This window comes from Phodopus roborovskii, unplaced genomic scaffold, assembly GCF_943737965.1.
Source record: "Phodopus roborovskii unplaced genomic scaffold, PHOROB, whole genome shotgun sequence".
Classification (NCBI taxonomy): domain Eukaryota; kingdom Metazoa; phylum Chordata; class Mammalia; order Rodentia; family Cricetidae; genus Phodopus; species Phodopus roborovskii.
Genome location: NW_026126434.1, coordinates 2931789 through 2947445, shown reverse-complemented (window position 1 = coordinate 2947445; position 15657 = coordinate 2931789). Strand labels below are relative to the sequence as shown.

At 44.1% G+C, this 15657-nt stretch overlaps 1 protein-coding gene across 1 annotated transcript in view; it reads right to left on the bottom strand.

Annotated features, from left to right (window-relative positions):
• The window catches only part of Lpgat1 (lysophosphatidylglycerol acyltransferase 1), a 56005-nt gene extending 42696 nt beyond the window's left edge, over positions 1 to 13309 (bottom strand). Inside the window, exons 1-3 of the mRNA XM_051186652.1 lie at positions 13170 to 13309; positions 12780 to 12943; positions 11580 to 11844 (exon numbers count right to left, since the gene is read on the bottom strand). Of these exons, the coding sequence (XP_051042609.1) occupies positions 11580 to 11844; positions 12780 to 12869 (355 nt within the window). The 5' untranslated portion in view covers positions 12870 to 12943; positions 13170 to 13309. The remainder of the gene's footprint in view (positions 1 to 11579; positions 11845 to 12779; positions 12944 to 13169) is intronic.
• Between the last annotated feature and the right edge of the window lie 2348 nt (positions 13310 to 15657).

The following is a 15657-nucleotide window of genomic DNA, read 5'->3' as shown; positions in this document are numbered from 1 at the left end:
AGTATTTATATATGTTTAACACCAACACTACACTTTATGTATTTTTTGACATTGGAGCCAAACACACCTTGTTTGGAGAGAGGATCTATCTCACTGCATAGCCTACCCAGTCTTGCCTAAACTGATAACCCTCCTGCCTTCACATCTTGACTTTTACCTTCCTAGAAACATCTTGATGTATTTAAATTACAAATATTTTGTTCCCTAAACTATCAAATAATATAAGCTTCTACTTACAGCATTAGCACACTTCTAACCAGCCCACGCCTTTAATCCCAGCACTCGGGAGGCAGAGACAGGAGGATCTCTGTGAGGCCAGCCTGGTCTACAGAGCAATTTCTAGGACAGGCTCCAAAGTTACACAGAGAAGCCATCTGGGAAAACAAAACAACAACAAAGCATTTTAAATCATACCATGTTTGCACATGTTTGAACACCTGTATGGAGGTACACATGCACATGGATGCACATGTGTCTGCCCAAGACTTCCTCAATGATGCTCCACCTTATACTTTGAGATAAGATCTCTCACTGTGGCCCAACCTCATCTTTTGGCTAGCATTGCTAACTAACAAGCTCATTCAGAGGATCCTCTACATCCAAATCTCTGCTTGTGTGAGAAGTGCTTTTCCCACTGAATCATTTCCCAGGCCCCTTCATTAGGTCTTTAGTGGTTAATGAAGTTTGTAAAGTTTAGGAAAGTATTTGATAAAAGAGTCTTATCAAGTCTACTAAACCTTGGCAGGAAATGTAACATAACTAACCTTTTATTCATCTCATCTTTACTGGCCTTGCTGGGTAGATGCACGGGATCCTATGAGTGCTCAGCCCTAAACTGCCATCTATTCCAACTCTCAGTCTCAGGGAACATCACAGGAAAAAGGATGGAAAGGGCCTGGAAGAGTACTGTGGAGTACTGTTCTGCATATGGCATGACCACGGCACTCGTGAACTCATGGCAGTTGTGGTCCCTCCACAAGGCCAAGCTGGTCAGCCTTCTAGCCTATGTAGTGGAGGAGTGATGATGCCCTACTCCTAGCTAAGCTAACTGGTGCTAATGGCTGTTGGGAGGAGATTGGTCAGCTTCTTCAATGGTGTCACCACTGGGAAGTTGCCAATGCACCTGTGCCCATGCAAACAACCCTCATCAACCCAACAAAAAGAAGACATGAAGTCAAAGGGGTTTACTGGGAGGAAGGTGTCATTCAGAAGAATAAGGCAGGGTGATGGGGATTAAAATACGTTACATGCATGCATAAAGTTGGTCAAAGAGGAAATTTTTATTTACAATTAAAATAAAAAGAAACAGTAAAGAAAATTTTGCTTGTTTGGTTGGTTTTTCGAGACAGGATTTCTCGGTGTGGCCTGGCTGTCCAGGAACTCACTCTGTAGACTAAAGTGGCCTTGAACTCAGAGATCCTCTGGCCTCTGCCTCCTAAGTGCTAGGATCAAAGGCTTGCACTACCACACCCCTTGAGAAATCATTAAGTTTTGATGATCTAGATGTCACTCAACTGTACTCATAAAAAGAAATAAGAGGACTAGAGGGATGCCTCAGTACTTAAGAGCACTAGTGGCTGCCCCAGACCATCCAGACTCAGTTCATAGCACCCTCATGATGGTTCACCACCATCTGTAACCCCAGTTCCTGGGAACCTGACACCCTATTTTAGCCTCTGTGGATATATATATATATATATATATTACATTACACAGACATACATGCAGGCGAAACATCAATACATAGAAAAGAAAAAGAAATGACATGTTTTACTAACTAATGACTATACAAATAGCAGAAAATAGTAAACATAAAGGTGACACATGGCTTGAAAAACTGATTACAGCTCTTGCTGCTGGCCCTTCACTGAACCCTCTTCTCCATGAAATGAGTAGGCGAGCCCACTGACAAACCACTATAAATCAGAGTCTGCTAGTTTCAGCTATTAATATTATTGTATTATATTACAGCATATAAATACAAAACAACTATTATTTCTCCAACAGAAGAAGATAGTTAGAACTACAGTCTCAGGATCCATGCATGTGGTGATAACTTTGTTTATGATCTAACAAATAAAGCTTGCCTGAAGATCAGAATGCAAAGCTAGCCACACTAGTTATCCATAGAGGCCAGGCAGTGGTGGCACACACCTTAATCCCAGCACTCCAGAGACAGATGGATCTCTTATAGTTCAAGGCTACCCTGGGCTACATGAAATTGATCCAGTCTAAAAGGGAAACAGGGCTCACACAAAGGTGACCCCAGCATTTGGAGTGACATGCCTTTAATCTCAGAACTAAGGAGAAGGAGACAGGAAGGGATATGGCTGAGCAGAGAGAGGAATATAAGGCAGGAGACAGGAGCTCATGGAGTCTGAGGTTTATGTAGATGGATGCAATTTAGGCAACCAGTGCCCCTTCGTTTGAGTACTGGTAGAGGTAAGAACTCTCTAGTAGCTGACCACTTTGCTTCTCTGACCTTTAACTTTAACCCAATATTTGTCTGTGAGTTTTTATTATTAAGATCAATTAGAACTCGTGCTACACATGCAGGTAATGCAAATGACTAAAGTAGACTAAGGTAAGAGAAGGAAGTGATTGCTTGAAAAAGAAAATATAGGCCAGGTCTCACCTAAAGGAAACAGGCTACATAGCTCCAGACAAGAGAGCTTTGCTCAGTGTTCCATTCTCCAAGAGCAGCCAGCTGGTTTATGGAACACACCTACATTTTAAATTTGGCAATTAATTTATATACATACATATACACACATATATATGGAAGAAAGGAAAGAGAGAAAGGAAGGAAGGAAGAAAGGAATAAAGAAAGTTAGCAATGCACTTCCTGAGTAAGAGGGTTGATGGTTCTGTAAAGGCTATGTCAGTCTGGTCACAGCTGCAAGGGAATGAGTGTAACATCCAAAATTGGCCATATAAGGCTTCCCAGACTCAGTCTGACTTAGAAAGAAACAAGCTTTATATAAACACATCCAGGTGCTGTATGTGCAACACGAAGAAGAAATCTATCTGGTTTCATCCAAACCTTCTACAATAGCAGCTCCAGAAAATCCAAGCAATTATATTATACGGAATGAAAAAAGTGCCTGTCATAGCAATAACTGAGAAAAACTACAGAAATGAGCAACCAAATCAATTATCAGAGAATATTCAATTATAACAGAGAAAGTAAAACTTGTGACTAGATATTCTTGCATGAATTTGCAAGACTCAATGAAAAAAGCTACTACTATGAATAAAACTACACACACACACACACACACACACACACACACACACACACACAAACAAAATAAAAATAAGAACTCAAAGGAGAATGTCCAAGTTACAGGAATAAGGGCTGTATGGGCTGGCAGAATTCAAGGAAGACACACACACACACAAAAATTAAATCATAGAAATAAAGAGGAAATATAAAGGAGGACAAAGAAAAGACATTTCAGAAAATAGGTATTAAAGACAGAGGTAAACAGAAGAAGTGTCGTGTCAAAATCAAAGGGGAATGCTGACTGTGATGTGTGACACAGCACTGTGAGAATCAGGAGACCAAGGTCATTCTCAGATCCATACAGAGTCCAAAGCCAGCCTGAGCTACATGAGATTCTGTCTCAAATAATAACAACAAAAAAAAGAATTAGAGGAAAAAGACTTGGGAGATAGCACAATGGGTAAGGGCACTTACTGCCAAGACTGACCACCTGAGTTTGATTCCCACATAATAAAAGGAAAGAACTAATTCCTTCATACTGTTTTCTGACCTTCACACATACACTGTAGTACACACACATGTGATGGGAGATGACGCTCTGTAAATACATTTCTCTTATTGGTTAATGAATAAAGCCCTGCTGGCCAATAGGAAAGCAGAATAGGCGGGACTACGAGACAAGGAGGACTCTGGGATACATAGTAGAGATGAGTCAAGATGTAGAACTTGAAAAAAGTAAGAGGTACAGACCCTCTCTCTGGTAAGATAAGACCACGTGGAAACAGATTGATAGAAATGGGTTAATATGTAAGACAGAGCTAGCCAATAAGAAACACTAGTAACTGGCCAACAGCTTTATAACTAATAGAGTCTCTGTGACACAACTGTGGGCTGATGGGGAAGTGCTTGTAACACATGTGTGCACACACAAATATAATATAAAAATTAAAGATAATTAAGCAGAAAATAATTAACATAAAATACATACAAAAAGAGCTTACAGAAAGATATAAATTTGAATCTAGACTGGGCATAGTGGCACATGCATTTAATTACAGAACTTGGTAGGCAGAGTCAGGCAGATCTCTGTGAGTTTGTGATCAGCTGCTATGGGATGTCCTTCTGTATATATGTTTTTCTTATTGGTTGATGAATAAAGCACTGATTGGCCAGGCAGGAAGATAGACAGGGTTTGGAGGTGAGGAGAATTCTGGGAAGTATAGGCAGAAAGCAGTCGCCATGTAGGCTGCCAAAGGAGTAACAGGTCCGGATCATTCTCGGGTAAGACAAAACCACGTGGAAATACTTAGATTGATAGAAATGGGTTAATAATTAAGACAGAGCTAGCCAATAAGAAGTCCTAGCCACCGGCCAACAGTTTTATAATTAATGTAAGTCTTTGTTTATTTGAGGTTGAGGTGGCTGCGAAACCAGGCTGGCAGGAAAGAACGTTCATCAACAGCCAGCCTGGTCTATATAGTGAGTTCCAGGCCAGTCAGAGCTATATATTGAGACCCTTTTGGGGGGTGGGGGGAATCTATAAAGATCATGCATGTATCAGGAAAAACAGGGTTCAACAACCAAGCAATACATCCTAGTAAAGTTACTGCATATCAAAGATAAATAGAGAATCCATTGGGCACCTAAACCAAAAGGAAAAAAAATTGCTAATAATGAGAGAAAATTCAAGTTAGTGTTCAATATCTCTGCAGTACCATTTAATGGCAGAGGCATTTGTACAAGGCACTACGTCAAAGTATAAGCCAGGGATTGTATAACCTAGTAAAGCTGTCCTTTAAGGGCAAAGCAATATAAAGGAAGTTCTGAAAATGTTATAAGAAAATACCCTTATTTTGTTCCCATGATCCCTCACTGAGAAACAACAGGTTGGTTGTAATCTGCTGGAAATGCCTGAAGCCAAAAGTAGTTAAAAGTTCAGTTTACTGGTCTGTTTGTTTTAAAAATAATTACATATATACAATGAGATTTATGGGAAAAGAAGCCTATGTATAATCAGGAAAGTCATTCATTTTTCATATATCCCTTATATACACAGCCTGGAGATAAGAAGGTAGGGCTTTTTGGGGGAAGAGAGCATTGGGGTATTTTTGTTTTGTTTCTTCAAGCAGGGTTTCTCTGTGTAGCCCTTGCATTCCTGGGACTCACTCTGTAGACCATGCTGGCCTCAAATTCTGAGATCTGCCTGCCTCTGCCTCCCAGGTGCTGGGATTAAAGGTGTACACCACCACAGCCTGGCAAGAAGGTAGTTTTACACAGTATTTTTAGTTGCCAAACTTTTTGCACAAGACTGGTCATGAGGTCAGATGAGAAACTTTCCTCTGTAGCATTATGTGTAAAGTTTGAGTCTTGGAACATTTCAGATTTTTGGATTTTTAGATTTGGAAAACTCAATCTGTACTAAAGGATGAGTTTCCATAAACCAAGGGATGACTGGGAAAATTTCCCCAAACAGCTGGATGACCATTACAGTAAATTAAGTGAACAGACAAAAGAGAAGACTGGAGAGAGGACTCAGAGGTTAAGAGCACTGACTGCTCTTCCAGAGGACCTGAGTTTAATTCCCAGCAACCACATGGTGGCTCACAACATCCGAATGAGATCTGGTGTAAGCATACATGTAGGCAGAACATTGTACACATAATAAATAAAAAGACAAAAACAGATAGAGATAAGACTGATAAAACAGAACAAACTATAGGCCACAACACTATATAAAAGCGAATAACCAACTGTAAGAAGAAAATTCAAGGGGGATCCCTGAATGTCACAACCTTGAAGTACATGAATCAGTGAATATAAGCACACATAAGAGCACAATGTGTATACTGTTGTGCAGAAAAATGACTAAAACCCAGTGATAGAGATGGGAAAGGGGAAGGAAGGAGGATTAAAAAGAACTTTACCTTTCTCCATCAGGGTTATTAAATAGAGAACTAAGAATATGATGTAAAGAAATAAGACAAAAATACAAAGCTTCTTAAATAACTGAACAACAACAAAAATCAAAAAACAGAGGAAGTGTGATTTTATAAATTTCAATTTCTAAAACATTATAAAGTAGTAATATCTTGGCTTTTTACAGAAATCCACAGTTGTGGCTTTGCTTTCAGACATAGGACTTACTTCAGAGAGCTCACACCTCTGAAACTAAGGGCACAGAAGATAGTAAACTAAGAAACACTCTAGGAACATGATCTTAAGATCAATATTGGCTCTTTCAATATAAAAATAAACTGTGGCAAACATCAATTCAGTTAATGCTTCAAGGGAAGTAACTGTAAAACCTTTGTTTCTACTTCAACATCAATAACAAAGGGGATAGTAATAGTGCCAGACTAATACAACTGCTGTTAAATTTGAAACGACTAAATAGGGAAGTGATAAAGTCAAATGGCAAACTCATTAAACGGAAATGCTCAGGACTACTCAGCTTATGTTTCACTAAGAATTAACTAACTCCATTTCATTGCCACAAAGATAACAAATTTCAACATGACAAATTATTCAAATATTTTAAATTTATTCTAAGTGCTGATGATAGAATTAGGGGGAAATCCTACAGAGAAAGATTTCCCTAATGGGGCAGTGGTAAGCCCCCAAAGCAGGAAACCGAAACCTGTCTCTCCTTCCCTAAGTACTGTCTGCACACCCTCTCACTGCCCACTACCACTGCCATTCATCAGGCAGGAGGACATCTCCATGAGAGACCATCATTCAGTACATTATCTACATTATCTCCCTACCAGTGCTGCTGAGCCATCCTGAAATTAAATGAAAAATACTAATTTCACATGATCTGGTTTGGGGTTTATATTTTGTAGCCTGTAGTCCCCTTGATATCCAGAAGACAATCAGTAAAGGAATTTTCTTTTCTTTAAAAAAAAAAAGGAAAGAGGTTACTCAAGAAAGCTGGACTGGGGGCTCAGGGGCTTCAAATCACATGTATGTGGCCCTAGCTTTCATCTCCTGAAAAAACAAAACAAAACAAAACAAAAAAAAAAAAAACAAAAGCCAGCCCCCATGGAGTGGCTTAAATCTATAATCCCAGAAATTGGGAGGTAGAGAGAGTACAGTTAGAAGTTTAAGGTCAATCTCACCTACACAGTGAATTAGGTTAGACTGAAACATGAGACCCTATCTCAAATATACAAACACACTTACCAAGCACCCCACAAACACCAGGCAACAAGCCAGGCTCTAGGATTATAACAAAGACCCTGTGGGTAAGACACAGGCAAGCATCTTACCCAACTAGTGAGGTAAGATGGATCATTATCACTGACTCAAGAGTTCTGAGCTCATTCCCATCAGAAGAATGCTTTTCAGATACTACCTGTACTCACAGTGAAATAATTAAATTAAAATAACAACAAAATACCCTATACATTCTTAGCAAAAAGATGAACATCAAAGTCTGGGCTCAGGAGGAAACTAAGCCTAATCTGCATCAGCTTTCCCTAAAGCCAACACAGGTAAATATCATCTAAGGAAAACAGCATTTGCTAAGCAAAGCCAGCCTGGCAGCAAGTCCCCACACTCCTGCTAGCCAGACTATGGCCCAAAGACTCTCAGTCTTTTGTAGATATTCTGGAGCTTCCACTTACAGGGAGTATCTTTAAACTGTTTAATGTATTGAGACTTTAAATGTGTTTGGATAAAGATGACCTTACCAAAATAAGTGGATGAAAGTCAAAACATATTTTGAGATATATATATATCTCAGAAGACAATTTGCCACAATCTTTACTTAAATCAGAGGAGGGATAGGCTGACTTTCAAGTCTAAGTAATGCACACAGAAGATTACTGGTTAAGCTAGTATCATTTTCAGACTGCCTTCAAAGTATCAGGACAAAACATATGATGCTTGTCCCCAGTATGAACTATCTATATATCATTTGAGCTAGTGGTAGCAATTTTCATTACTCCCTACCACCAAGTGAGCCTGCATGAACCCCATGGTCTTTAGGGTCCTTTTAACAAATGTGTTCATCTGACAGGACAAAATCAGAAACAGGTGGACAGAGCAGAAAACACCCTTTCTGTCTTTTGTGTCTATAAGTAGTTGTCCATCTCTGAGAAGACAAACTAAATACAAAATTCTGGGAAGCCAGGCATGGTGGTTTATGCTTATAATCCAGCATGCAAATGAGAGGTTGTAGTTGGAGTATCACCCTGAGTTCAAGGCCAGCTTGGGCTATAGAGGGAGTTCTAGGTTACAGGTCAACATGAGACCCCATCTGAGAAAACACTCAACAATAACAATAAAGGTTCTTAGGCTCATGGGTCTTATCATTGCTCGTCTAAGAATCACAGGTGTGTTTGAAGGGCCTCTTCACAGAACTATAATGGATATTCCTGTATATCCCAAAGGAACCTGCAAGTACTCTACCATATACTTAGCCCAGAAATTTGTCAGATCAAAATAAAGATGTTCTCCTGATAAAAAATAAAATGAAATTTTCCTAAGTAAAAGACAAAAGCCTAAAGGACTACGTATTGGCTCTGTCCAGTGGATTTTCTGTGATGACAGAGTTGTCAGTTCAGGAGACCCTAAGCCACCCAATACTAAGAGCTGAAATGTATGTGTAACCAAACTGAATCTCAATTTTATGTTGCTTTAAGTATTCACATGCAGCTAGTTGCCACCACGTAGGGCAGGGTAGGCTACATCATCATCATAGTCCTCAGCTGGGCAATCATCTTGCCTTACACTTAAATGCCACAATTTGAACATTTGTTATTGTAAATCAGTGTTTACTTTTCAGCTTTCTAACTGGTATTTAAAACTTCCTTCTAAGTTTTAACAAAATTTTGGCAATTTTTATTCTGAAACACAAACTTGCTGGTATGATCATGGCAGGGCAGTCAGGAGAACAAACAGTATAGGGATGACTTCTTTGACAACTCATCAAGCGTAAAGATTCTAACCTGCACTGGAGTTGATAGCAGGTGCACTGACAAAAGGAACTCCCCCCCCCCAAAAAAAAAACCCCACAAAGAAAGGTTCACAGACTTAAGGACAAGAATCACATGTGTTGAAGGATTCATTTTATGATGTTTGCCTCTTCCTGTACATTAACAAGGAACCTTATCTGTTTGTAGTGCCAGAAATTTAAGCATGTTAGGCAAGTATTCTAATACTGAGCTACTGAGCAGATCTTCTGAGAATTAAATTGACATTGTTCAATTTTCCATCTGTGAAACTTAAGCAAAGAGAAAGGAAAACAAAATGCCTACTGTCCTCTTAATAGAAAGGGAAGAAATCAGATACATAATGCAAAGAAAGAAGTTAATGGCTCCTATGCAGGTTAGCTTCTTTAAACCTTACTCAGGCTTTCAACAAAGTCATTTCTACTTTGGTTGACTTCTTAACTGTCCTGTTATGATCAGACTGTGACCAGACTCTATAATCAAGTATTCTGCTCATGAGAAAACTCAATGAAAATATGCAAACTAAAATCTGATGAGAAACTGATCACATTGCCAACAGTCAGTAGCCCGAAGAAGAGCAAATGTTTCAAAGAGACTAAAATATAGATAGAGGTCACACGACCTCTATATTAAGCGGGAGGCAAAAGAAACTCATAGGTCTGTAGTCAGTAAAGAAGATGCCCCAAGAAGCTTTGCTTAAAAACACACTGGAGGCAGGTGCAGAAATCCCAGCACTTGGGAAGCTGAGTTTAGGGGTGGCCTAGGATACAGAAACACAATCTTGTCTCAGGAAAAAACAAAGCAAGGACACTGCTGCCACCAAGCTATGTCCATAAGTGACTAACTTCAACAGCAACGCTGTATTCTCACACTCTCAAGGTCAATGGACAATTTCTTTCATCAGGATGATACAAATAGATATGTATTACATACAAGAACAAACACTTCAGTTATTTCATTTTTTTTAAGTAGAAAGATAGCCGTTTCTGAAAGTCTATAAACTCGTTTAAAACAAGCAAACAATAAATAGCACATTTGGGAAAGCCAACTACAGTAAGCAAAGGCACCCTTAGGACAGCGATACAATTAAGATGAGATTCAACATTACAGCAGGAGCTCTGTTTTCTCTCCATCACTATGCTACCAGGCACTGAGAAGGATGAGGTGTTTACCACTGTACCCCCCAAAATGCTGGAATCTCAACAGCTCATCACAAAGAAGCAACACATATACTACCCCAGGGCTCACAGAGTAGTACATGCCAATGATGGGAGGGGAAAAGTGTTCATCGGGGGCAACAGAGAACATTTTCTCATGTGGCAGAAGTCTGTCAGACCCGTGTGTGTGCTGTCAGCTCTTTTCTGATGTGCATGGATACAATCTGCAGATGCAGGGTGTGCAGGAAAGAGGGGGAGATCGTCTAAAATGGAGGACTGCCTTGCTCCCTGACCCGTCCAGTATCCTCTACTCTTCTTAGCTGTGAACTGCAGCAGAGTCGCTCAGGAACCTGGCCACCAGTTTTATATTTCCTTATTTCTACGTGTCACAAGAGCTAGCTAGGAACCTCCTTACTTATTTCTGTTCTACTTTAATCTTAAAGAAGAAATAATCAATGATAGAAAGGATCAAAAGGGGGAAAAAAGAAGATACAGCATTTAGGCAGAAATGAAGTTCTCAAAATAGGTTATAGGTAGGAAATAAACACATCTCATTTAGTACTCTAAAAGTCCACTTCAGCATAGTGTTACTCCTTCTCTCCAAAATGCAATTAAAAATTTAATAATGTCAGATTTATGAGATGAAATATAAATTCTAGAAAACAAAAGAAACATACTTAACAAAAATGGGGGGGTGGGTTTGGCTTAAAATATTAACTCAGTGAAGTATCATATTACATGAAAAACTTATTAAACTGTCTTGGCAGAAATATGGCTCTACAGCTTTTCTAAATATCAATGCTTATGGACTAAGTATCTTACATCTTCACTTTGTAAGCCCTCAAAGTCCTACATAATGCATTCCTATTCCTCTATGATAGCTTTTGCAGCCCATGTTTAATAAGTCAATGTCAATCACATAAAAAATACACTAAGGAAGCTATCAACATATATTTAATTATAAAATTATACTTTCTGAAAACATCAGGCATCCTTGGATACACTAAGGAAGCTATCAACATATGTTTAATTATAAAATTATACTTTCTGAAAACATCAGGCATCCTTGGCTGAGGTTCTGATGAGAAATCCAACAAGACTTTTTGTTGTTGTTGTTGTTGTTGTTCCCAATAGCCAAAGCAATCTCAACACAAATTGTTAATACATATATTCAGTCATGGCTCCTGACTTATGCACAGCATTGCACATTGGTTCATATGCATTAAACGCTCACACTCTTACCTGTGTATCCAGCATACCATCCCCAGGAAGCCACCATGCCTAACAGCCATTTGTACATGAGTCCTTCAATGTACCAGAAGCGCTTACTGTCCAGCACTCGGAGGGGCTGCAGTATAATCACGTAGCAGATGTAGGACGGGATAGCAACCAGGTTGTTGGCGACCATGAAGGCAAATCTCATCAGGGCTTTCGCTACCATCCAGCCCAGCCATGGAGCTTCATCCACGGTCACAGCCATTCTCACACTGGCAGCGGCCCCGTCTTTCTGGAGACGAAAGGGAAAATCATTTCAAAGGGAAAATGGATGCAACACGTCTACAGCAGTTAGCAGCGCAGCCGTCTCCTCCTCCCCGCACACAAATAATAGAAAGCTCAAGGGTCTAAGCTCTTCCTCCCGGTGCAGAACCCGGTGCGGCGATCTCGAGGTCAAATTCCAGAGGGGGACAGGGAGAGGGGACAGAGGGGAGGAGGAGGAGCCGCGCAAGGTCAAGGGAGCTGCTCCGCGGCACGGGCCACGGCGGAATATATTTAGCCACCACCAAGCCGTCCCGCTAGCCGGTGGTGGCCCCGCGCAGCGTGCCTCTGCGGTCGCCCCGCTCGCCCGGCCATGCCTTCACCGGGACTCCCCAGGGGCTCGCCCGCGCCAGCGGCCGCTGGGGGTGTGCCTTCCCTAGTCTCCAAGGGGACAGGAGGGGAGAGGAGAGGGGGCCCGGGAAAGAGGATGAAGGTGAGAGGAGGCCAGCGGGAGGGGGAGGGGAGAGGCGCGGGACCTAAAAGGTGAAGCCCAGGGGCGAGGGATGCGGAGGGCGCCCGAGACGCACAGCTGAGAGGCTCGGGCAGCGATTTCGCAGGTGAGGAGGGGGGCGGCCTCGGGGTCGCCGCAGCGGGCTCCCCTCAGCCGGGCTCCCCTTCAGCCGAGTCTCCTCAGCCCGCTCCCCTCAGGCGGGCTCCCCCGAGCCGGGTCCCCTCAGCCCGCTCCCCTCAGCCGGGTCTCCCCTCAGCCCGCTCCCCTCAGGCGGGCTCCCCCGAGCCGGGTCCCCTCAGCCGGGTCTCCCCAGCCCGCTCCCCCGAGCCGGGTCCCCTCAGCCCGCTCCCCTCAGCCGGGCTCCCCCGAGCCGGGTCCCCTCAGCCGGGTCTCCCCTCAGCCGGGTCTCCCCTCAGCCGGGTCTCCCCTCAGCCGGGTCCCTGTAGCCAGCTCACCTCAATGGGCGCGGGCTGCGAGCTGCGGCAGGGCCGAGGGCGGGCGGTAGCGGCGGCAGCAGGAGTCCCCGGCCCGGGGGTCGCGGTCATGGACGCGGCTGCGGCGGCCCAGGCGGCCCGAGGCGCGAGCGGGCGCGCGGGCGCCCTAGTCCCCTCGCGGCTGCCTGCGGACAGAGGCGCGGCGGGGACTCAGAGGCCGGACCTGTCACCGGGGCGGGTCCCGGGGAGGCGGGCGATGCCCCGCGCCCCCGCCTCCGCCTCCTCCCCGGGGCCTACCGCGCCCTCGGCCCCCGGGACGCCGCCGCCTCCTTCGCAGGCCACGCGACCAACGGCACCTTCCCCGCCCCCAGGCCTCCCGGGCCCGGCCCGGCCCGACCCGACCCGGGTTACCTCGGCCAGGCCGGGGCCGGGCCCGCGCTGCGGGAGCCGGAAGAGTGCATGGCCGGCGGAAGGAGGCGGCGGGCGGCGCGGCCCTCCCTGCTCCAGGGCCCGGGCGGCGTGGAGGCTCGGTCCCCGGGGCCCGGCGGCTGCGTGCGCCCCGGCTGGCGGGGAGGGGTGGCAGGGCGGGAGGAAGCGGCGGCGCCCCTGAGCGCCCTCTAACGAACGCGCGGCGCCGCCCGCTCCACCGACCCCCTGGTCCCCTGGTCCGCCGTTCAGGGCTCCCGCGCCGCCCGGCCTAGGCCCGGACCTCGCGGAGCGAGCCCCGCATCCGGCAGAAGGCTGCACGGAAAGATCTGGAAAGGAGGCCGGCTCTCCGAGCGCACGGGCCCGCCCGGACCCCTTCAGCCAAAAGGGCCGCGCTGCCTGGTTAAGGCTCCCTCGCCGCCGGGGCTGGCAAGCTTCCTCCTTTTCATTCCTAAAGAAACGCGCTTGCGCTTAGGGCTTTGCTTCTGTGCTTCCCCAAGGCATTACGGTCTAGCGTTTTAAATCAATTCTTTTAAGTGCCAGAAGTCTTGTTTCTGGAAAGCACCTGGAACCTGAATGACAATCCCGCTACACAGACACACACACACAGACACACACACACACACACACACACACACACACACACGAGAGAGAGAGAGAGAGAGAGAGAGAGAGAGAGAGAGAGAGAGAGAGAGAGGAAGGGAGAGAGAGACAGAGAGAGAGAGAGAGACAGAGAGAGAGAGAGAAGAGGATCCACTGAGAACCCAGTGGTTTGCACTGAGAAATTGAACTGGGTTAATCTAGGAAGGAAAACAAAACAAAACAAAACAAAACCAAACAAAAAACCCAGCCATGTGCCTGATACTGAATTACAAGGGCCAGAGGAACTCTAGCCAGGCCTGGTCACTACTAGGACATTAGCTGAGTCGGGTTCAAAAGCTGGACACCATAAGGAAAACAGCCAGATGTTGTGCCTAAAGTCCTGCTTTAAGACAAACCACCAAAACCAAGAGTCCTTAGAGACCCGGCATCTCTTGTTGGGTGTGGTAGCTCATGTCTGTAATCTCAGCGCTAGAGGGGCTGAGGCAGGAGGTTGGCCATGAGCGGGATGCTAGCCTGGGATAAGGAATGAGTTTCTCTACGAGTTCCAGAACACTCTAGGGTGTAGAGTGAGACCCTGTGTATAATAAATACATAAAGCCATGTGAATAGATAGGGCTACATTTTGTTTCTTCTTAAGGCCAGGTCTTACTGTCTGAGTGCAGGCCAATGTGAAACTCAAAACATAGTTCAGGCTGGCCTCCAGCACGTAGCACTCCTCCTGCCTCCCCCGTGTTGGAATTATAGGTTTGAACCACAATGCCCAGCTAGGATGGCAACTTTCACCTAAGAAACTGCCATATTTGAAGGCATATCGTTTATTTTACCTACTTTGACAATGCACAACCCAGTGTGGTACTAGTCTGTAATCCCAGCCCTAAAGGCAACCACAGGAGAACGAGGAGTCCTGGGCCAGCCAGGGCTACATAATCATAAAAACAAACAAACAAACAAAAAAGTTCATGCTTCATCAACCCTCCTCCCTTCTCCTTTCCTCTTTGACCCAGAAACGAAAGTAAGAAAAGTTGCCCTCTGTCAAATGGAAATATTTTTTTTTATTCCTGTTCTGCACAGAACCGGTGTGTCATACTTATCCTTTCCATGTATGTTTAGCCTTTATACCTATTATCATTTATCTATTTCACAAATATACGCTACTCCACTGGGCATGCTAGGGATATAGCTCATTTGCATTTTCAAGGCCCAGGGTATGATTAAAGTACCACCGGCAGGTGGTGGTAGCAAACACTTTTAATCCCAGCACTTGAGAGGCAGAGGCAGGTAGATCTCTGAGTTCAAGGCCAGCCTGGTCTACAGACTGAGTTCCAGGACAGCCAGGGCTACACATAGAAACCCTGTGTGGGGAGGAAATGACAAGAAGAAAGAAGAGGAGAAGGAGACACAACAATTATGAATAGCTGACTAGCAATAGAGAAGTTAGGTGTAGATGTAATCATTTGATTTCTTTAAATAAACCCAAGGAGAGAAGCATAAGAACATGGATGGGAGATGGCAGTTCAAACAGTGTCATTATATTCTTAAGGAAGATAGGTGAGGAAGGTATTTCCAGAATCTAATGTAAATTCCTTCAAAGATTCCATCTGTTCTGCCCCATTCAGCTTTCCCACATGCTGCAATACCCACTGCAATAATTAACAGTAAGATTTACATCTGCTTCCTAGATGGTAGAACATCTGTCTGAACACTGGACACTCTAGCACTTGGGATAATTAGCACTCCATAGCCAAGAACTGGAGCTCAAGCTTTGGTTTTCAAAAGCATCATCTGGGACATTTCACTACAATAAGAACCCAGATGCAGAGATGAACACAGCAACACTAGATCCTGGGGACCTGCATTTTTCAAAGCATTA